Here is a 24,539-nt window from a genome sequence, read left to right as displayed (position 1 = left end):
TTCTCTACCCCTCTACCCCTCTTCTCACTGTCATCCACACAACTCCTACCACTCTCCATCATTCACTCAAGACTTGGACACCTGGATCACAGCTGTTGTTCCCTTGACATCAGTGCTCACGTGAATATGTCCAGCCAACCTCCATGCTCCAACGATCTGCTTCTCCAACCCACTTTAGCCCTTGGCTCCCATGGTCACACACTGGGTCCCACCATCATATAGAACTGTTTGTCCTCTGAAAGGTGAAATTCCTTCCCCTACAAAATGGTTTCTGCTGCGATCACTTTATTCATAATGTTTTCACGGTGCTCACCAATGTCTTTTTAAAATATTCTTTTTTTTGGCTGTGCCAGGTCATAGTTGTGGCATGCAGGATCTTCGATCATTGCTGTGATGTTTGAAATTTAGTTGCAGCATGTGCAATCTAGTTCCCTGAAAGGGATCAAACCTGGGCCCCCAGCATTGAGAGCTTGGAATCTTAGCCACTGGACCACTAGGGAAGTCCCACCAATGTCCTTTGCTACGAAAATCCAGTGGATCCTTCACTTTACAGGATCTGGCTTTGTTGCTTCTATCTTCCTTCCTGATGCTCTTACCCCCACTTGGTACCAAAATCTCTTAATTTTTCTCCTACTTCTCTGACTGTACTTTCCATAGGCTCCACTTTCTCTACTGATATCTAATATGGTGATATTCCTTAGGGCTCCATCATTGACCTTCTCTTATCACCATACATGCTTCCCTTACCCATCTTATCCACTAACATTGCTTCAATTAACGACTGTATTCTGATAATTTGAAAGTCTTTAGCTTCACTTCAGATCTCTTTCTGGAACTGTTCGACCCATATAGTCTGAAGTTCACCTGGACATCCCATAACACCTCAAACCCAGTATGCCAGAACTTAACTCTCTGTGTTCCTCCAGAATCTATTTTCCTATTTCTCTATTTCAGTGAATGGCACCATCATCCACATAATTAATTAAAGCTAGAAAAAACACTGTTGATTCTTCCATCTCCCAACAATTCTGGTGAAGTAATCAATTGCCCATATGTCCACTTTCTTCCACCACCAATTCACATCTACACCACTGCTGTCCTCGTGTCCTGGCCGAACCCTTCTCTGTTATTGTTTTCCACAGTCCTTTCCATTCGTACCTTCACTGTCCTAATTTAGGCCTTTATCACTTCTTACCTATAACCTTGCCATTCAAAGTTTAGTCCTCAACCAGCAGCATCTGTGTCACCTTAGAGTATGTTAGAAACACAAACCTCGAGCTTTGAATCAGACTTACTGAATCAGATCCCCAGGTCATTAGTGTGCTCACTGAAGCTTGAGAAGCACTGGGCTAGCCCACATTGACAAACTCCTAACTGAAATCCTTGATTCCAGTCACCTCTCTTTAATCTCTCCCACAGACCACAATTACATAAATTTCCTTCTGATCATGCTATTCTTTTTCAATCAAGCCCTTTTAATGACTCTCCTGTCTAAGAAATAAAGTCCACATCTTAGAAAGTAAGGCTCTCAGCCACCTACCCAATCTATTCCCCCAGACTCATGTACTCCATGTCACTAAGACAGTATCTGTTTCAGGCCAACAGGACCAGAGATTCAGGATGGCAGTAGTGGAAAAGAACCTCAACCAAGAATCTCTTTGAGCAATGGCAAAAGCTGGTTCTATAACTTCAGGAAAAATATTTCTTTTCAAACTTGAATTCTAATTCTGCAAAATAAGGAAGTTAGACCAACCCAGTGTTTTAAGTTTTTTTTTTTCTTACTGCATTGCACAATAAGAAATAGATATGCTTCCAGTTTCCACATTCATGCATAGAAATGAGCACAGTTTCTAATGGAAAAGAATCTGCACAAAATAAAACTTGTTCTTACTAAGTGTTGCATACTATAATATTTTCTATTCCTTTCTCTGGAGGGTTTCCCAGGTGGCACTAGTGGTAAAGAGCCTGCCTGCCAACGAAGGAGACGTAAGAGATGCAGGTTTGATCTGTGGGTCAGGAAGATCCCCTTGAGGAGGGCATGACAACCCACGCCAGTATTCTTGCCTGGAGAATCCCATCGGCAGAGGAGCCTGGCGGCTACAGTCCATTGGGTCGCAAAGAGTCAGACATTACTGAATTGATTTAGCACACAGATACACATTCTCTTCTCATCCATTCCATTTCATTTTTTTAAAAAATGCTGGTTGCTGATTACCGATTGATTTCATAACCCACTAATGGACTAGCACCTGGAGAGTGAAAAACACCATAGTCCCTTTGACCCTAACAGTCCGTGTGGCGCTGGGATCTTCTCCCTTCAACACACCCTCTACTTCCCTGCTCTGAACCTTCGCTGAAAACATTCCTTCCTCCTCTAACATCTTCCCCTATTCCAGCCTCTGAAAAGCATTGCAGCTTGTAAGTTCTGGCTTATCAAAACCTCTTAAAATGAGAAGATATCTTTTCCTTGCACATCTACAACATTAGGTCTTATTTCTTACTTGATATTATTCACAAATGTCCTGGAATAGTGGTGGTGTGTATGTCTTACCTCCTGTTTTAGGCTCTACCTCCTTTGAGGATAGGAATCATGTCTTCTGCATCTTTCTATCCTGCTAAACACTTAGCATAGTGCTTGCTACAAGAGTCCCTCAAGTCTGAAAATGTTCTATCTTTCACACAGTTACTCTTTCTCCAACTGTTCTATTTAATCAAACTTCTGGTTCCTTGACTCTTCTGCTCTCTCCCTAGCTATCAGTCTTCACTTCCTTCCCTCAGATTGGACTCAGCGTAGAAGCCCCTGCCCATCCCTTTAGCCTCTCTCTTGATAGTCTCCAAATATGTGGCCCAACTGTCTTTTCCTCTCACATGTCTGGCACAGACCCAATGTCTCAATCAGTCCAACTTTCTACTTTCTCTGCTCCTCTATTTGCTGCCATTAAAAAAATAAAAAAGAAATCCCATCATCATGCATATAATTTAATGGATTCCATCCTCATCAGAGTCCTTAACACACTACTAGACATTCCTTCTTGGTCCCCTTAGTTAGTTTTCTATTTCAGTTTCCTCTAAGTATTTTTAAATGTTTTAATTCTCTTCAAAACCCTGTCTTCAAACCTTCCTTTCCCCTTGCCTCCATGACTGGAGTCCCCTTACTATGAGTCCTCATAGTATTCCTAATTAACATGGCCATAGCCCTCATCACCTTGCTTCTCACTACCTATCTAAGTCCATATATCTTGCTGGGCTTCAGCTCATTGAAAATAAGAAACACAACTTTTTCATTATTGAAACCTTAGGGTTTAATATGGTACTGAGTACTCAAATATATCTTGAATGAATGAATAAATGAACACATAAATATTAGTTAAATGAATGGGTACATCATATACAAATCTCATATGGTTATGTTAAGGGCCAATCAATTAATGCCAATAAAACCTTAGAGAATGAAAAATATGGCATACAAATGGTTTCTAAAATTTATAACAAATGTGGAATTATAGCTAGTTAAGAGTTTAATATTATTTCTATTCCAATAACTGGAAAAATGGAAGTTGGTCCTGCATGTAATACGATTTTATAGAACAGGCAAACAGATAACTGATAAAGAACCAGTCAAGGTAGTCTGCTAGTCCTAGTTGGGAACTTTAAGTGCAACATGAACTTTATCACAGAGCACAGTAGTCTGCTATGAAGAAAGTATTTAATTTATGATAGCTTAACTTCACTTCTTTCCTTTTAAGGCGATTCTTTTTAATTGGATTATACTTCTAAAGACACATTTGCTTGATGGTGATGACTGACAGGGTTAGCTTGCCCAGAAAGCAGCTGGACTTTGCTCCATATCTTGAGGGCAGATTTTTTTTTTTTAACTTTTCTCTAGAATATCAGTGGTGTCCATCTTCTTACCTAGTATCATGGGCTTTCAGTTTGTGATGGCAGTCTGTTTCTGAATTCTCCTGCCGTGGGCAAGCCAGAGGGGAGTCCCAGCCCTCAAAGTACTTACCCTGACATTATGAGGATGAAGCCCTCCTGGGTGCTGAGACATATACTGAGCCAGGTCTGTGTGCTACACAAAATAGTGGAGAGAGTGATGTTAGTAGTGCTTGGTCAGTGTCACAAAGCAGACCACAGACTTGACTCTCAGAGGCATTACAAAGTTTATAATTTTTGAGAATAATGTGCAAAAGGTACACAACCAGGTTTTCTGAGACACCACTGTTAAAGTCAAACACAGTGTGTCTTTCTAATTAGCTGCTCTTAGAAGGAACCCTGTTTCTTGACACAAGAGAGGCTCATTTTACTTATTTTTTTATTATTTTTTTAATTATGAAAGTATGATAACACATTTATAGGAGACTTGGAAAATACAGAACAAGATTACATATAGTTCCTCTATATATTATAATTGTTTAAAGTAGATAAATGAAGATTTTTAGTTGGAGTTTCAATATCATACTCAAAAATTAATAGAATGAATATACTGAGAAGCAGTAGGATATAGTAGACCTGATAAGCACTGTCAACCAATTCAACATAATTAAGATTTATACAATTTTCACACACCAGTAGGATACAAATTCTATTCAAATCTCCATAGACTGTAAACTGGAGACACTGGAACATATCCAGGAATGTAAAACAAGGTGTAAAAATTTCATGATCTAAAGGTATTGAAATCATACAAGAGAGGTTCATTTTAAATGACTGCCACTGAACACAATGATGTGGGGATATTTGTACTCTCCAAGTGTCCTGAAAAGCAAGTTGTGTACACATACCTTATGCTTTCTTTCTGTTATATTTGAATGGTTTTTATCTTTCAAAAATACAAAATGATTTATTCTTTAGTAAACTCATATGGAGTTTTTTAAAACCCTGTGGTTTATGTCATTATTGTCAATGAAAAAAATTTTGGTCTCTCCTCACATAGTGATTAAAACTAGATTAAAAAATAAGTGCAAAAGTTTTATTTAGGAGGCAAACTTGAAATGTTTATTCTTGTTCATGAGAGGGAAAAAGGCAACAAAAATAGTGAGTAAAAAAGAATAAGAACAATAGAGAAATTTCCAATAATGAAAATTTCCATGACACTTTTCACATGGTTATCAAAGTTTTGTCATGCCATAAAATATTAACATATTCATCATACAAGCACCAGGCTTTTCCCTTACACTTTGTAAAATGCTGGGACAACTCACCACATATTCAAATACGAATGTCAGTGTCTCTTTGGTGTGTATTATGTCATGCAGCAGCACAATGTTGGCATGTTTCAAACCCTTCAGGAGTGAAGCTAGAAAAATTAAACAAAAATTTAATTAAATCTTTGATCATGAAAATACTTCTTTAAAAATATCAAGCACCATTTGTTTTTTAAACATTTCAAATCAAGCATTCTGATTTTTCAAGCCTGGAAAAAACTTGTTGTGAAATAATATTTAAAACTATTTTTAAAACTTCATTATTTAGTAAATGGTCAGTCAATGATTGCATTTACGTAACTTATTTTTCTTACAGGCCAGAGAAGTTGCAAAAAAAAAAAAAAAAGATTCCATTTTCCCAGTCAACTCAGAGCACTTTGAATATGCCTTTCTCTGGAAAGCTTATCAACTCTGCTTCAGGCTACAGGAGAGGAAGCCTGGAGAGATAGAGGCCATTGGAGGACCAGGAAAGGGGTGTTCTGCCTTCTAGAGCAAGACTGCAAGATGTGACCATACTCTAAAGTTCAAAGTCCCACAGGAGGTCAGCAGGGCCTGTGGACGTGATCGATGGAGGGCAGGAGCATGGAATGAAGGATTGCTGCAGCATAATACAGAGAGTGGAGGGGATTTCCATTTCACAATGGGAGAATTGAAAACCTGTGGAAAGGAGGAAATTCAAAGTTAAAAAGAGGAGAGAGCCAAACTTGGGGAGCCCGGATGAGTGGGAAGGGCTGAGGACTGGCTCTTGTATCTTCAATAACAGGTTATTATTAGGTCACTAAAGGCCCCTTTGGGTTTCTCTGGTAGCTCAGCTGGTAAAGAATCTGCATGCAATGCCGGAGGTTCTGGTTTGATTCCTGGGTTGGAAAGATCTCCTAGAGAAAGGATAGGCTATGCACTCCAGTATTTTTGGGCTTCCCTGGTGGCAGAAGAGTGCTGGCTGCAATGGGCCTCACAGAAGCGTGGCCGAGAGGAGCTACCCCATGTCTGAGGTCAGGGGTGGCAGCCGAGAGGAGCAACCTCAGGTCCAAGAAGCGGTGGCTGCGCAGGCGCAGGAGGGCCAAGAGGAGCTACTCCACATTCAAGCTCAGGAGGAGCGGCGGTGAGGAGATACCCCTTATCCAAGGTAAGAGAAACCCAGGTAAGACAGTAGGTGTTGCTAGAGGGCATCAAAGGGCAGACACACTGAAACCATAATCACAGAAAACTAGTCAATCTAATCACACAGACCACAGCCTTGTCTAACTCAATGAAACTAAGCCATGCCCGTGGGGCCACCCAGGACGGGCAGGTCATGGTGGAGAGGGCTGAGAGAATGTGGTCCACTGGAGAAGGGAATGGCAAACCACTTCAGTATTCTTGCCTTGAGAACCCCATGAACAGTATGAAAAGGCAAAATGATAGGATACTGAAAAAGGAACTCCCCAGGTCAGTAGGTGCCCAATATGCTACTGGAGATCAGTGGAGAAATAACTCCAGAAAGAATGAAGGGATGGAGCCAAAGCATAAACAATCCCCAGTTGTGGATGTGACTGGTGATAGAAGCAAGATCCGATGCTGTAAAGAGCAATATTGCATAGGAACCTGGAATGTTAGGTCCATGAATCAATGCAAATTGGAAGTGGTCGAACAGGAGATGGCAAGAGTGAATGTTGACATTCTAGGAATCAGCGAAATAAAATGGACTGGAATGGGTGAATTAAACTCAAATGACCATTATATCTACCACTGTGGACAGGAATCCCTTAGAAGAAATGGAGTAGCCATCATGGTCAACAAAAGAGTTTGAAATGCAGTACTTGGATGCAATCTCAAAAACAACAGAATGATCTCTGTTCGTTTCCAAGGCGAATCATTCAATATCACATTAATCCAAGTCTATGCCCCAACCAGTAACGCTGAAGAAGCTGAAGTTGAACGGTTCTATGAAGACCTACAAGACCTTTTAGAACTAACACCCAAAAAAGATGTCCTTTTCATTATAGGGGACTGGAATGCAAAAGTAGGAAGTCAATAGGCAAATTTGGCCTTGGAATACGGAATGAAGCAGGGCAAAGGCTAATAGAGTTTTGCCAAGAGAACACACTGGTCATGGCAAACACCCTCTTCCAACAACACAAGAGAAGACTCTACACATGGACATAACCAGATGGTCAACACTGAAATCAGATTGATCATATTCTTTGCAGCCAAAGATGGATAAGCTCTATACAGTTAGCAAAAACAAGACTGGGAGCTGACTGTGGCTCAGATCATGAACTCCTTATTGCCAAATTCAGACTTAAATTGAAGAAAGTAGGGAAAACCACTAGACCATTCAGGTATGACCTAAATCAAATTCCTTATGGTTATACAGTGGGAGTGAGAAATAGAACTAAGGGACTAGATCTGATAGAGAGAGTGCCTGATGAACTATGGACATTCATGTTCATGACATTGTATAAGAGACAGGGATCAAGACCATCCCCATGGAAAAGAAATGCAAAAGAGCAAAATGGCTGTCTGGGGAGGCCTTACAAATAACTATGAAAGGAAGAGAAGCAGAAAGCAAAGGAGAAAAGGAAAGATACAAGCATCTGAATGGGCAGAGTTCCAAAGAATAGCAAGAAGAGATAAGAAAGCCTACCTCAGTGATCAATGCAAAGAAATAGAGGAAAACAACAGAATGGGAAAGACTAGAGATCTCTTCAAGAAAATTAGAGATACGAAGGGAACATTTCATGGAAAGATGGGCTCGATAAAGGACAGAAATGGTATGGACCTAACAGAAGAAGAAGATATTAAGAAGAGGTGGCAAGAATACACAGAAGAACTGTACAAAAAAGATATTCATGACCCAGATAATCACAATGGTATGATCACTCACCTAGAGCCAGACATCCTGGAATGTGAAGTCAAGTGGGCCTTAGAAAGCATCACTACGAACAAAGCTAGTGGAGGTGATGGAATTCCAATTGAGCTATTTCAAATCCTGGAAGATGATGCTGTGAAAGTGCTGCACTCAATATGCCAGCAAATTTGGAAAACTCAGCTGTGGCCACAGGACTGGAAAAGGTCAGTTTTCATTCCAATCCAAAAAAAAGGCAATGCCAAAGAATGCTCAAACTACCACACAATTGCACTCATCTCACATGCTAGTAAAGTAATGCTCAAAATTCTCCAAGCCAGGATTCAGCAAGACGTGAACCGTAAACTTCCAGATATTCAAGCTGGTTTTAGAAAAGGCAGAGGAACCAGAGATCAAACTGCCAACATCTGCTGGATCTGGAAAAAGCAAGAGAGTTCCAGAAAAACATCTATTTCTGCTTTATTGACTATGCCAAAGCCTTTGACTGTGTGGATCACAATAAACTGTGGAAAATTCTGAAAGAGATGGGAATACCAGACCACCTGACCTGCCTCTTGAGAAATTTGTATGCAGGTCAGGAAGCAACAGTTAGAACTGGACATGGAACAACAGACTGGTTCCAAATAGGAAAAGGAGTTCGTCAAGACTGTATATTGTCACCCTGCTTATTTAACTTACATGTAGAGTACATCATGAGAAATGCTGGGCTGGAAGAAGCACAAGCTGGAATCAAGATTGCTGGGAGAAATATCAATAACCTCAGATACGCAGATGACACCACCCTTATGGCAGAAAGTGAAGAGGAACTAAGAAGCCTCTTGATGAAGGTGAAAGAGGAGAGTGAAAATGTTGGCTTAAAGTTCAACATTCAGAAAATGAAGATCATGGCATCTGGTCCCATCACTTAATGGGAAATAGATGGGGAAACAGTGGAAACAGTGTCAGACTTTATCTTTTTGGGCTCCAAAATCACTGCAGATGGTGATTGCAGCCATGAAATTAAAAGATGCTTACTCCTTGGAAGGAAAGTTATGACCAACCTAGGTGGCATATTCAAAAGCAGAGACACTACTTTGCTAACAAAGGTCCATCTAGTCAAGGCTATGGTTTTTCCAGTAGTCATGTATGGATGTGAGAGTTGGACTGTGAAGAAAGCTGAGCACCGAAGAATTGATGCTTTTGAACTGTGGTGTTGGAGAAGACTCTTGAGAGTCCCTTGGACTGCAAGGAGATCCAACCAGTCCATCCTAAAGGAGATCAGTCCTGGGTGTTCTTTGGAAGGAATGATGCTAAAGCTGAAACTCCAGTACTTTGGCCACCTCATGTGAAGAGTTGACTCATTGGAAAAGATTCTGATGCTGGGAGGGATTGGGGGCAGGAGGAGAAGGGGACGACAGAGGATGAGATGGCTGGATGGCATCACCAACTCGATGGACTTGAGTCTGAGTGAACTCGGGGAGTTGGTGATGGACAGGGAGGCCGGGCGAGCTGCAATTCATGGGGTCTCAAAGAGTCAGACACGACTGAGTGACTGAACTAACTGAACTGGTGGCGCAGATGGTAAAAAAAATCTGCCTGCAATTAGGGAGACCTGGGTTTGATTCCTGGGTTGGAAAGATCCCCTGGCGGAGGGCATGTCAACCCACTCCAGTATTCTTGCCTGGAGAATCCCCATGGACTATAGCCTTCCAGGCTCCTCTGTCCATGGGGTTGGAAAGAATTAGTCATGACTAAGCAACTAAGCATCACTGACTCAATGGACATGAGTTTGAGCAAGCTTCGGGAGATGGTGAAGGACAGGGAGGCCTGGCATGCTGCAGTCCGTGGGGTCACAAAGAGTCGGACACGACTGAGTGAGCAAAAACAAGACTTCACTGTATCACCTTGTAGAGGTGCCTTTGTCTGTTTTTGGCTTTTTCTTATATATGGACTGAAAATAATTACTCCGTAATGTTTTCTACTAGAGAATGATATTAAAAGATTCTCAGCTGAAACCATTTTCTAACTTAAAGATTTGGAATTATAGTGCTATAGAGCATATGAAAGAATCAGAATTGATAAATACACAATATTGTATATTTTCTTTAAAATGTTTCTCTTGCATTTACTTAATGTTTATACAACATGCTTCATAAAATAGATTTCTATTTTTATTTTTTAGTTTTACTTTTGCAAAAGGAAAAAATCCTTGAGTTAAGGATTTCTAACTTTACTGTAATAAAGTAGAAAGGCTTTAGAATAGAATAGAATGGATTTGAATATGTAATGCCTCTGATTACTAGCTCTGTGACCTCTGACCAGTTATCTAACCTCTCTTAAGTTCAAACTCCTTCATCACTACGACAAAAAACACACTTTACCAACTAGAGTTGACGTAAAGGTTCAAAAAAAAGATTGAAGTTGGGGGAAGATTATATTATGTGCCCAGTCCTCAAAAAAGATTATTTCTATGAATGCTTCCTAATGAATCCCGCTAAGGGGCTGAAAGTCCTGGAAGTGCTTTTTAAACAGTTTCTATTTTTATAGACAGATATTTAAAATAATGTACATTATTAAGACATTGATACATAGGTTAATAAAACTAGGGAACATGTTCTTATATAAAAACATCATATTAGCCTATTCCAATGAAAGTGCTATCTCCTAGTTGCAAAAACAAATGTTTAAAATATAGAGCCCATTGGGAAAGATTCTGTAAGTTTCAATGAAGGTGGTTAATCTTTTTAACTAGCAAAGGAATAAGGATGGGCAATATGCCTATTGTGTCCACTGTTGTGTATATAGCAGTCGGCAAAATACCTAGCCATAGTAGGTGGCCAGGTGTTTGTGTATGAAGTCAAAATCCATACACTCTCCCATATGGATTTTGACTCAGATTTTGCTTGACTCACAGCTCTGTACAGGAATCATAATAATATCTACCTCCAAAGGACTGGAAGAGGTTAACACATGAAAAATATTTGGCACATGTATTAAGGTATATTGCCCTTAGTACTGTGCATACTTTTGCTAATTTCATTATATTACATGTTACAATCAAATAATATTCCAAATGACCAGATTAATAAATTGCCACATGCTTTCTACCTATACATATAGAGACTGCACATGGAGTAAAATCCTACTCAATGAATCTTTGGCTGATACACCATTAGAGCAGCCAAACTGTTCAGGAAAAGTAATTCCTACTTCAAGGCTTTTTAGAGAAGTCTGCATTGCTCATTTAGTTTTTCTGCACGTGGCTTTCGGTTGCCTTTTTAGCTAGTGACCCTGGATTTTAACTAACAAACTCCAGCTGTTCTTCTTTTGCCTTCCAGCCCTTCTCATTTAACCTCCTGTCTCCCTGGCCTCACATCCTTAAAGTTCTTACAGGAAAAATGGGACAGTGCCAAAGTTTTCAAATGAGGCCTTCTGTCTTCTTGAAGAGAGAGGGCTCCTCTATCAAGGGCTCCCAGCATTTACATTGGTGAAAAAAGAAACATGCGTTGTTGGAAACTGGATGCCTAACAACCTCCAGTGTGTCAAAAAAAATCCTTTTGTGGTTTTTCATATTAAACAAGCAAAGCATTCAGTAAGGTAAGTCCATAAAACAAACCAAGAAAGTCCACAGTTGAATACTAAATGTAATTGCAAACACCTGTGATGGAGAGGCACTTTCTCAGTAAATAAGAAATAAAAGAAACATTTAGCATACAGAACAATGCAGATCCAGCATTTCTGAACCATGCTGAGAACCATCTGTTAGCAAAACTGGCAAAGTTTTCGCTGTTTAAAGTCAAATGTCAACCTGAAAAAAAACTTGGCTGCGGAGAAAATCTGAGCAAGGCAGGCCTGTAGCAACAGGCAAGCGCACCTCACAAAGGAAACGCTGTGAGAAGAGGGCGAACCTGGGCCTAGAGACCCAGGCCTGATGCTGGCCGCCTGAGGATGCCTACTATGCTCAGAAATGCTCCTTAGCCTGTCCACACATCTCTTTCTAAATCTGATCATCCTTTCATGGGGACCACTAATATGTCCATCAGTAAATACAGAGTCCATTATATTAAACACTTAAAAACACGCTTTCCTCCAGAATGCACCTGATCCTACTAGGTTGAAGCCCCGGCTAATCAGACAGCCATTTGGTCCTTCTACTGAAATTCAGAATGACGTATTTCCCAGGGGCTCTGGAAGTCTTTTGAAAATGGCATCAAATTCAGTTATAAACTCATTTTCTGAATTGCTTTTCCCAAGCCTGTTTGCATGACCCATCCTCCAAGCTCAGTTCAAAATCTATTGACTCAATTAGCCATACTGAGACTGATTGGTTCTCATCTCAGTTTACAAGGTCCTTTTTACCTTCATCATAACACTGCTTACAACCTGAACCATCTGCTCTGTTACAACTGAAAAGATATATAGCAAAGATCAGATCTTTCTTCTCATCTTTCACAACACCCTGCAGTATGCTTTGTGTACAGTATGTGCTTCATAAAAAAGGGAAGATGAAGTTGTTAAAAGGGGACAAGCAAGACCAGAGAGGAGCCATTTCTCTGGGTTTTTGATGAAAAAGATACTAATTCTATTATCATTTTATTTCAAATGGCTCATGTAAGAAGGCTAATAAGTTGCATTTTAATGATTTATTTTCACTGTACTGGCTTCTTGATTTTTAAATTATAAATTTTTAGTTATCTTGATAGCGAACGAGACATCACTAAAAGAAAGGAGCAAAAAGGATATGATATTTGCCAACATGTTGAACTCTGAAGATGAACCCTGTGATTAGTGTTTTATATGCATATTGTCACTTAACCCTCATAATAACTCAAAGAAATAGGTATTGGAGATCAAACCAGTCAATCAACCCTGAATATTCATTGGAAGGATTGATGCTGAAGCTGAAGCTCCAATACTTTGGCCACCTGATGGGAAGAGTCAACTCATTGGAAAAGACCCTGATGCTGGGAAAGATTGAGGGCAGGAGGAGAAGGGGACAACAGAGGATGAGATGGTTGGATGCCATCACTGAGTCAATGGAGAGAAGTTTGAGCAAACTCCGGGAGATGGTGAAGGACAGGGAAGCCTGGAGTGCTGCAGTCCCTGGGATCACAAAGAGTCAGACAAGACTGAGAGACTGAACAACAAATCGTCTTTCTGCAATAGACGTCTTAAATAGGAAAAGTAATCTACCCATGGTCACAGCACTACTAATCTGTAGACCTCTAAGATTCAAGCCCAAGTCCTACCGACACCAGACTTCTCATCTACTTGCTCTACCACCTGAGGTTCAGAGAAAATATAGGCATAACACTAAAAATACATGTTTTTCCAGAGAGTTTTTCAAATACTATCTAAAGAACTTATTTTCAGGTAAGCTGCTTACTGAGGATTTGTAAGTACATTAATTTTCTCCTTTGTATGGATATTTCTAGGGTTTTATAGATATGGCCTTAGCACGCAGCATGGGACCAAGCTCACAGACAATATTTAGTAAATACTCACTGAGTTCATAGTTTGGGTCAATTAATATAATAGTTTTGAATTCTAATTTCTTCAAGAGTAAGTAATAAAATGATTTGGAAAACTGGTGTGAAGAATAAAATTGCAATTACAACATTACTTCTATAAAAGCTAGATGCTGAATGGATAGATTCAATGTGTTTTTATCGAATCAAAAACTTAAAACATCTCTTGGGTCCACTCTACTGTTCTTACCTTCCCGGATGGCTGTAAATGGGACTCCTTCCTCTGCATTCATACTGATGACTTTTAAAGCCACTAGTTGTCCATTTATCCTGGAAGAGTCGGGGGAAAGGGCATACATTTGTCGACATGCCTCATAGTAGCAATTTATACTAGAGATGGCTTAACAAAAGTAACTTTGCTTCAAATTTTATTCCAGCATATAAAATGTACAATTTTCTCAAAATAAAAAGTTTTAAAAGTCACATGTATATATCAAACCATTGCTTTCTCTTTACCAAAGTGATATATATTCATTACAGAAAAGATGGAGAATTCAGGAAAGCACAGAAGACAAACCCAACAAAGCCATCCTCATATTCCGATGTATATTGTTCCTTTTATTTACCACTGAGCCATCCTTATTTTTCATCTGAACTATTGTAATGAACTCCTACAGAGTTTCTGCTTGTATGTTTGTACCCCCACTATCTTCTCCCAACGGTAGTCCAGGGAATCTTTTTAAAGTGAAAGTCAAAACAAGTCACTTTTGTGCTCAAAACCCAACATTGTCTCCACATCTCATCCTGAATAAAAGTCAAATTCTTACAATCGGATCCTGCTGCTGTTGCTGCTGAGTCACTTCAGTCGTGTCTGAATCTCTGCGACCCCAGAGACGGCAGCCCACCAGGCTCCCCTGTCTCTGGGATTCTCCAGGCAAGAACACCGGAGTGGGTTGCCATTTCCTTCTCCAATGCATGAAAGTGAAAAGTCAAAGTGAAGTCGCTCAGTCGTGTCTGACCCTCAGCGACCCCATGGACTGCAGCCTACCAGGCTCCTCCGTCCATGGGATTCTCCAGGCAAGAGTACTGGAGTGGGGTGCCAACCTGCCCAGTCCCACCATTCTCTCTCTCTCCATCGCCTCCTACTCTCCAGTTATTCATTGTTCTGTTTACTGATGTGAGCTAAATGCCAGAAAACAGAGACGATTTTAATGCAAGTGTAACTATACTGTTTTTTTTTAATACAGTAGGTTTTATATCATATTATTAGTTTTTTCTCCATTTGACTTCTAATCATTCTTGTATTATGTGATATTTAATAATAACATTTATCAGATAAATATGTTACAATGTGTTTTGCCAGATCCAAATATTTTAATATTGTCTCTAACTTTTGACTGTTATAAAAATACCCTGACAATCATATTTGTTTGTATTTGCACATAAGTCTTTTCACATAGCCTCTGTTATTTTTTCAGGGTTGAGATAGAATTGCTAAATCAGAGTATGTAGCACACAAGTTTTTATTGTTTTGCACACATGTTCCCAAATTGTGTCACAGAGTGGTCGCACCACTAACTGGTCATGAGGCTGGCCATTCTAGCACCCACTGACTGACACCAGACAGATTCCTTGCTTTTCATTGTTATTGCTTCAATATTTCATTTTTTAGAACAGTTTTAGATTTACAGAAAAGTTGAGAAGATAGTACAAAAGGTTCCCATATACCTCACATCCAATTTCTTCTGTTGTTATCATACTTATATTAGTATCATACATTTGTTGAATTAATGAGGCAATATTGATATATAATTATTAACTAAAGTCCATAGTTTATTAGGAATTCTTTAGGGTTTTTTGCAGTAAAATTGTATTGCTTCTTGTGGGTTGCACTGTAAATTGGTAAAATTTGGGAGAGTATAACTAACTCAGTTGGTAAAGAATCTACCTGCAATACAGGAGACCCTGGGTTGGGAAGATCCACTGGAGAAGGGATAGGCTACCCACTCCAGTATTATTGGGCTTCCTTTGGGGCTCAGCTGGTTAAAAATCCGCCTGCAATACGGGACACCCGAGTTTGATCCCTGGGTTGGTTGGGAAGGTCCCCTGGAGAATGGAAAGGCTACCCACTCCAGTATTCTGGCCTGGAGAATTCCATGGACTATATAGTCCATGGGGTCACAAAGAGTCAGACATGACTGAATGACTTCCACTTTGCAACATGATCATGGGATTCCCTCATAGCTCAGTATTGCAACATATGCCTGCAATACAGGAGACCTGGATTCAATTCCTGGGTGGAAAGGATCTCCTGGAGAAAGAAATAGCAACCCACTCCAGTATTCTTGCCTGAAGAATCCTATGGACAGAGGAGCCTGGCAGGCTACAGTCCATGGGCTTGCAAGAGTCAAACACAACTTAACAACTAAACCACCACCATAACATGATCATACATATGAAAAGCCTTGAGATTATCATACTCGGGATTTTTCCCAATAATGTTAATTAACAAAGATTTTAATAATTCCAAGTAATGAAAGACATTGTTGTGTTAGTTACAATAGAAAAAAAAAGAAATAACTGAAACGTTCAACATTAGAGAAACAGCTAAAAAATGTGTGGTACATCAGTATAGTAGAATATTTTGCATTCATAACAAAAGTTAAGTCCAGAGGCATATAGAAAGAAACATGAGGCGTCCCTGGTGGCTCAGTGGTAGAGAGTCTGCCTGCCAATACAGGGGGAGATACAGGTTTGATTCCTGGGTCTGGGAAGATCCCACGTGCCACAGAGCAGCTAAGCCCATGCACCACAACTATTGAGCCTGTGCTCTAGCACCTAGGAACCACAACTACTGAGCCCACACCTTGCAACTACTGAAACCCGCATGCCCTAGAGCTCGTGCTCTGCAACAGGAGAGGCCACTGCAGCTAGAGAATAGCCCTTGCTCACCGCAGCTTGAGAAAAGCCCACGCAGCAACAAAGACTCAGTATGGTCTTTTAAAAAATTAAATTAATTAAATTTTAAAAAGCCATAAAGTTTATGATAATATGAAAAATAGAGTACATAACAGCAAGCACACCATATTTGTAACTAAACAATCTACGTGCAAGTGAAAGACAAAATGCACGTGTGCATATTGCTATGCCAAAGTGATGGAATGATTACACAGTAGATGATTTTTAAGTTTAAAAAATTCATCTGCTGTTGCATATTTCCTTTTAAAATAACATTACAACTTTCCAATTTCATTTCAAAATGCTTTCCCACAGAAACTATTCTTTCTAGATATGTATAAATGTATGAAAATCAATTTACCTCTTAGTCATTTCAAAAATTGAGATATATAGCATTGTATACTCATATACAATGTATATACATATAACCCTGTAAATTTAAGGTATGCAACAGGTTGACTTGATACATTTCGGTACTGAAATATGATTTACCAGGATTTCTTTAGTTTTTACCTGATGTCCTTTTTGTATTCTATGATATCATCTAGGACAAACATTGCATTTAGTTGTCATGTCTCTTTAGGCATCTCTTGGCCGTGACAGTTTCCCAGACTTTCCTTGTTTTTGATGACACTGACAATTTAGAGGAGTACTGGTCAAGTATTTTGTAGCATACCTCTTTATTGGAATTTTTCTGATGTTTTTCTTATGATTAGACCATGGTCATGGGTTTTGGTTTTGTCACATTGTGTTGGGGTACATGCTGTCATCATAATACATGACTTTTGATGTGGCCTTAATCACTTGGCTCAGGTAATATCTATCAGGTTTCTTCACTGTAAATTCATTCTCGCCCTAATCCCTTTCCATACTGTATTTTGGGGGAATGTCACTCTCAGTAGCCCACACTTAAAGAGTAGAAAGTTATGCTCTGCCAGCTTGAAGGTAGAATAGTGACTTAAATTGTCTGGAAATGGCCTCTTCTCTCCCATTTATTAATCAACCAAACTACTTATTCATAGCACTTTGGACTCACAGGTACTCATTTTATACTTTGGCTTACAACCCAATACTATTTTATTTTGTTGCTCAATTTCCACATTTGTTCCTTGGGAGCCTTTCCTTGGCTTCTGGGTCCCTTTGACATACTTCCACAAATGTGGGGCTTGTTTATCAGGTGCATGCCTTTATCTTCAGTTTTGGTCTTTTTAAAAGATTAAAAGGATGATTCCATTTTAATTTCTATTCCTTCAACTACTTGTGGAACTGAATTTTTATAAGCTTATTGGTCTTTTATGTTTTTTTGTAGTTTCCCTATTTGTCCATTTTGGGGGGAGGTATTTTGCATATACCTCTTACCAATTTCTTTTGTTTGCCTTATTATTTCTTTGAAATTTTAAACTTTCAATTTCTTATGACATTCAGTATTTTCCAAAATGCTTTACTCAGAGAATAGGTCTGTGAAATATTCCCCACCCCCTATGCTAAAAATTTTCTGGTCAAATATGAAAGTGAAAATGATGTCACTCAGTCATGTCTGACTCTTTGCAACCCCATGAACTGTAGCCCTCCAGGCTCCTCCATCCAGGGGATTCTCCAGGCAAGAATATTGGAGTGGGTTTTCATTTCCTTCTCCAGGGGATCTTCCTGACCTAGGGACTGAACTCAGGTCTCCTGCATTGCAGGCAGACTCTTTACCATTTGAACCACCAGGGAAGTCAAATATGTTTAGAAAATGCTTTTACTTTAAAATTTTTCTTAATCTTTTTTAGACAGTCATGCTATACATCAACATTTTAAAGATGCTGAGAGCACCTATGATGAAGGATCACATTATATTTTGATCTAGGGTTACCTGTGTCAATTTGACCATGGTAACTGTTTCAGTGAACCTCTATTGAAGTAGCTCAGAATTGAGGGGTCCTCAGGCAATGGCAAGCCACTCCAGTACTCTTGCCTGGAAAATCCCATGGATGGAGGAGCCTGGTAGGCTGCAGTCCATGGGGTCGCTACAAGTCGGACACGACTGAGCGACTTCACTTTCACTTTTCACTTTCACACATGGGAGAAGGCAATGGCAACCCACTCCAGTGTTCTTGCCTGGAGAATCCCAGGGACGGCAGAGCCTGGTGGGCTGCCGTCTATGGGGTCGCACAGAGTCGGACACAACTGAAGCAACTTAGCAGCAGCAGCAGCAGAATGTACTTGGATAGATGGGCAACCATGAACATGTCCAATCTTCCCTAATAGGTTCTGACTTCAGTGTTATGTACAGACAGACCTTTCCAGTCCAAAAGTTATATAGACTTCCCTTGTTTATTCTTCTAGTTCTTGTATGTTTTCTTTTTCAACTCCTTTCATTTCAGTTCAGTTCAGTCGCTCAGTCATGTCCGACTCTTTGTGACCCCATGGACTGCAGCATGCCAGGCTTTCCTGTCCATCACCAACTCCTGGAGCTAGCTCAAACTCTTGTCCATCGAGTTGGTGATGCCATCCAACCATCTCATCCTCTGTCGTCCCCTTCTCCTGCCTTCAATCTTTCCCAGCATCAGGGTCTTTTTCAGTGGGTCAGTTCTTCATATCAGGTGGCCAAAGCATTGGAGTTTCAGCTTCAGCATCAGTCCTTCCAGTGAATATTCAGGACTGACTTCCTTTAGGATGGACTGGTTGGATCTCCTTGCAGTCCAAGGGGCTCTCAAGGATCTTCTCCAAAACCACAGTTTAAAAGCATCAGTTCTTTGGCACTCAGCTTTCTTTATAGTTCAACTCTCACATCCCTACATGACTACTGGAAAAACCATAGCTTTGACTAGACAGGCCTTTGTTGGCAAAGTAATGTCTCTGCTTTTTAATATGCTGTCTAGGTTGGTCATAGCTTTTCTTCCAAGGAGCAAGTGTCTTTTAAATTTCATGGCTGCAGTCACCATCTGCAGTAATTTTGGAGTCCAAAAAAATAAAATCTGTCACTGTTTCCACTGTTTCTCCATCTACTTGCCATGAAGTGATGGGACCAGATGCCATGATCTTAATTTTCTACACGTTGAGTTTTAAGCCAAGTTTTTCACTCTCCTCTTTCATTTTCATCAAGTGGCTCTTTAGTTCCTCTTCGCTTTCTGCCATAAGGGTGGTGTCATCTGCATATCTGAGGTTATTGATATTTCTCCCGACAATCATGAGAACCCCATGAACAGTGATTGTATATTAGATCTTACTAATATTTGGATTTGTGACTCTTTGGGGCTTTACAAATCATATTTATTTGATCTGTCTTTTCTTGTACTCATGCTACACTACTTTAATTATTGTAGCGTTTGAACATATTTAGAATGCATTAAAATTCTAAATTATAGAATCATTAACATCTTTGTATTACTAGATTTTTTAATCTAAATGTCCTTACAGAGTCCCTGGAATGATCTACAAGATCCTACACAATGGCCCTACTGTATCTGCAACTCCTCCTACCTTCAAGTCCTTCCACCCACTGCCTCTAATGCCAGGCATGCTCCTGCCTCAGGGGTTTGCTGCTTGCTGTTCCCTCTGCCTGAGGTCCTCTTCCACTACACACCCACGCAGTTCATGCCTCACCTTTGTCAGAATCTCTGTTCAAGTGTTCCCTTCTCAGTAAGCCTGCCTCTCACCACTCTGTTTAAAATAGTAATTCACCACCCCATGCCGGCACTCCCGATTCCTCTTCCCTGTTTTATTCTTTCCCAACATTTTCACTCTTTGACAAACTTGGTCAAAGAGTTTGTTTATTGCCTCTCTCATCATCACTAGAACATACACTCCGTACTTATCACTTTTTTTCTTCAATGAATCCTTATTGGCTAAAATAGTACCTAGCACATAGTAAGTAGGGCTTCCCTGGTAGCTCAGTGGTAAAGAATCCACCCCACCAATGCAGGAGATGCTGGTTTGATCCGTGGGTCAGGAAGATTCTCTGGAGAAGCAAATGGCAACCCACTTCAGTATTCTTGCCTGGGTAATCCCATGGACAGAGGAGCCTGACAGGCTATGGTCTATGAGGTTGCAAAAGAAATGGACACGACTTACTAATTTAGTTGTTAAGTTGGTTGAGTTGGTAAGTTGTGACTAACCAACAGCAACAACATAGTAAGTGCTTAATAAATACGAGTAGAATGAATGCCTTTCTGGCTTTTGCAAATCTTTTATATCCTTTAGTAAATCTTATATATAAATCCTGCCCATTTTTTAATGCTAATGACTTTTTATTGTTGCTACTTTAAGAATAATTTCCCCTACAATATTTTCCATTAAATGCTTATTGCTAATACATAAGGCAATTGTTAACAAGTATATTTTGATTTTATAACTGATGACCTAGTTGTTCTATCTCACTATTTCAAGTTTCTTAGATGATTCTCTTGGGGTTTTTTTAAGTAGACAATTCTATAATCCATAAAAATTATATTCAGTCTTTTTTCCTTGTTGCATGAGCTAGAATCCTTCTGATAATCTTTAACAATAGAAAATAATGGGCAGTCTTGCCCTACTCTAACTTAATGGTGATGTCAGTAGTATTGAGCAAAGAAAAAGTATAGAAGTTGTTGATCTGAAATTACTCTACGTCATGATGGGTAATTATCATTCTATTCCTATTTTGTTCAGAGTTTAAAAACTAGTAATTGATGTTGAATTTATAAAATGCTTTCTTGACATCTATCTTTATGGTATGTTTTAACTTGTTTTAAATTATGAATGTAACACTTTTATGGTAAGAAATACAGTGAAAAGTTTGAGTGATCTTCCTCCATTCCAGTTTCAACCACTAAAAGTAGCTACTTTCAATGGTCCCTTTTAGATTTTTCCAGATTCCTCTAAGCACATACAAATTTATACATGAACAGTGCTTTTTTTTCCTAAATGAGATCATATATTGTTCTGTAACTTGTTTTTCTTCATATATGTCTATCTTATACTCTAGATGTTTGCATACTATTTCACTATATAGTAATAATTTAGCCAGTCCTCCATTAATGGATATTGGTAACCAGGCTTTCACTCTTTCTATTATAAGTCTTGCTGCAATTAATATACTGTTACATACATCTCTGTGAACTTGGACAGAGTATATATTTCTAGTGTATTTTTTCATTCTGTTACTAGGATGAATATTTTGAAGGAAATTTTTTATATTCTTAGTTCCTAAGATAGTTTATGGAAGTGAGTTAAATCTTGTTTATACATAAAATATTTAAAATGGTATCTCTTCCAAACTCGCCTTTAACAAGTAAAAACAATACCACAAGTATTAAGATACATAATAAATACTTAGTTTTGTAGTATTTATATTAAATTGTTAAAAATTAACATTAAACCACTTTGAGCCATTATTTTTCTCCACTGGAGTAACGTAAATTAAGGAAATCAGACCTTCTTGACTATCCCACCTTGAAAAAGCAGTGAAATTCATGACTCTCTCAAATATGTTTAACATAGTTTTTATTAACCAAAATGGGTATTCGCTTTCTGGATTAACAGTCTTTTTTATTCTCCAGCCATTTTTGTGTAATTTGCAAGTGTAGAAAACCCAGGATAAATCAATCTTTGCGTACTAGGTCTTACTTTGTAGAAACCAACTTCAGTATCTTCTAAGAAGGCAAAGTAAAAGAAGGAAGGAGCAAACTCAAGGGTGCTACTGAAACCCTTGTCATGTTTCAGGTAGGATATGACATCTTATCCACTGTACTCCCCACCAAGTGATGGACAGTAATTGAGAAAGTTTAATTTGAATTGACTCAAAAGGAGGAAAAGCTGATAAACATCTTAGTGGGCTGATTTTAATTGGGGCACGGGAAGTCTGTCTGCTTTCAAGGCTGCTTCAGTCATTATGTCATTCCATATTGACAGTGGGGTCTTGCATAGGTCCTGAATTTCTACCATGTGTCAGCTGGCTTCATAATGTCAAATCCTGGGGGTGAAATCCTCATCTCTAAAGTTTCTCCCAGCTAATGAGTCACTTACCTGCTAATCCCTTTGTAAACTGTAGCATAAGAACCTTCACCCAGCTTCTCCAAGTTCAAGTAAGATGAAGCTGCCCCAAAAGGGAGGCTCTTCCTCTGCATAAGAGGAATGAGGAGTGAGGAGGGGGGAAAGAAAAGAGCATTTTTTTAGTGTTGACTTTTTCCCCCACAGAAATTAGACAACGTTGCAGAATGTGCTTGGGAAGGTCTGCTTAGTAATTGTCTTGGAAAAAGGGCCAGCCTTCCTAGATAAGTACACATTAAATTCCTCTTGATCAACATCAGCTGCTCACTCACCCACTGAAAACCTTGCCTCAGATCCTCTTCCTGAAAAGAATCGCTGTTACTCCGTGGCCTTTTACTCTTGAACTTCCGGGCATGCACAGCCTGAAGTCCCCTGGGGTGAAATGAAGTCATGGAACATGATGCTTCTTTTAGGTCTGTTAGCTAGAGAAAAAGGAAAGTGCAGGAATAAAATTTATGCAAAGTCAAGACAATGGCTAGCATAAACCGCTTTTTCTTTATTTGCCTGATGTTAACTCTTCAAATGTTTTCTAAGCTTCCCACACTTTCAAAATGTACCTTTCTTGAACATCAGTTCCTTTAAAAAAACAAAAAACCCATAATGATATCAACTGCTAAAACACAACATTCTTTCTTTACCTAAAAAATCTGTCTTTAGACACTTAGGTTAACCTAAATTTCTCTGATGGATGGGTTCCAATTTTTCTGTTAAACCTAGACTTTTCTTTTTCTTGTCCCTTTAATTTACCTCTTTAGGGGAATAACTTTCCTGTACAGCATTGCTGATAGCCATGAGCTAATTAACTGAAAATTTTAATCCATAGGATACCAAATACCGCAGCTTGTTTTTTGAGGTTCAGCTCGCTAATTTCGTACTTCAGAGATTTCAAGAGAATAACTTTCTTGACTGCAAGGCAAGTGAATTTCGTGCAGCCCAAAGCATAGGGTTATTTTCCCCTTTTGGCTTAAAAGAAAATCCCCGAATTTGATAACAACAGCCACACATTCTTTGTGACTTTAATAGAATTTTCTTTTTATTGCCTTAGTCCTAATGCAGGAAAAGCAGACCCTGCTACAGAAAGGGAGCCTCTGAACTCTGTTTATCAGTAGAGGGAGATGCTCCTGGGATATGAATACCTCGATCGCAGCCTCCGTCATCACAGGCGCACTCCTCTGACAGCTGTGTGCGTTGCCTCCCTCCCGACAGCGATGGCAGCTGCATCCAGGCTGCAGAGCCTTTGCACACAGCTCTTGACCCATAATCTTCTAGGTTCAAGGAGAACACCGGCACTTGAACCTCTCTCCCTCTGCTTCTCCTCTCCTTGTTCACTCCCTTTTTTGCCAGAGGTCAGCAGTGCGGGAGCTTTCATATGACTCACATGAGGGCTCTGCCTGGAGCAGCCTCATGACTTCAGCAGTTTTTCTTGATCAGTGCAAGAGAGTATACCTCAGAAAGGCAGCCGCCTGCCTTCATATGTGCACAATGGACACCAAGACAGCTAATGTTGGATAGAATAAACTTTGACACAACTCAAGTTCTTCCAGCCACAAGTTAGTGCCACTGGTACACACCTTTTTAATGAATTTGCATTGCTTATCCATATTACTGAAGATATTTATTAGATTTTCCTGGACATGTTGAGGAATATTTTCTCCCTGCCTTTTATGTGAAGGTATTTTGTTTTTAAGACTACAGAATAAATTTGCAACCTAACCAATTTTTAGTAGTCAAAGAAACCACAGAACCCTAGGACTGAAAGAGAGCTGAAGATATCTAGTCCATCTCTTTGCCTTCGAGTAACAGGGTAACTAATAGTCCCAGAGGGGTACCCATTCATTCACTGATTCAAAAACTATCTAGTGAGCACTTGTGTTGTTCTTTAAATGTTACCCAGTAGTGGAGAGACAGGAGTTTGCACGAAATATTTTCTCTCCCTCTCTCCTTCCCTCTCCCGACCTCCTTCTGTCCACATAAAAGTAACTAACATTTACGAGTTCCAGAAAAACATCTATTTCTGCTTTATTGACTATGCCAAAGCCTTTGACTATGTGGATCACAATATACTGT

The 24,539-nt window shown here is 39.5% G+C and overlaps 1 protein-coding gene across 2 annotated transcripts in view; it reads right to left on the bottom strand.

Moving 5' to 3' along the window:
- CDK15 (cyclin dependent kinase 15) overlaps positions 1-23,787 on the bottom strand; it is a 96,398-nt gene extending 72,611 nt beyond the window's left edge. For both annotated transcript variants that reach the window (XM_070770226.1, XM_070770232.1), the window contains exons 1-6: positions 23,609-23,787; positions 22,745-22,894; positions 22,449-22,543; positions 13,753-13,832; positions 5,205-5,299; positions 4,010-4,072 (exon numbers count right to left, since the gene is read on the bottom strand). In XM_070770226.1, coding sequence (XP_070626327.1) covers positions 4,010-4,072; positions 5,205-5,299; positions 13,753-13,832; positions 22,449-22,543; positions 22,745-22,894; positions 23,609-23,731 — 606 coding nt within the window. In that variant the 5' untranslated portion in view covers positions 23,732-23,787. The remainder of the gene's footprint in view (positions 1-4,009; positions 4,073-5,204; positions 5,300-13,752; positions 13,833-22,448; positions 22,544-22,744; positions 22,895-23,608) is intronic.
- Positions 23,788-24,539: the final 752 nt, after the last annotated feature.

The sequence above is a fragment of the Bos indicus genome, chromosome 2, assembly GCF_029378745.1.
Source record: "Bos indicus isolate NIAB-ARS_2022 breed Sahiwal x Tharparkar chromosome 2, NIAB-ARS_B.indTharparkar_mat_pri_1.0, whole genome shotgun sequence".
Lineage (NCBI taxonomy): Eukaryota > Metazoa > Chordata > Mammalia > Artiodactyla > Bovidae > Bos > Bos indicus.
The sequence above is the reverse complement of the archived record's forward strand: the minus strand, read 5'-3'. Positions and strand labels throughout refer to the sequence as shown.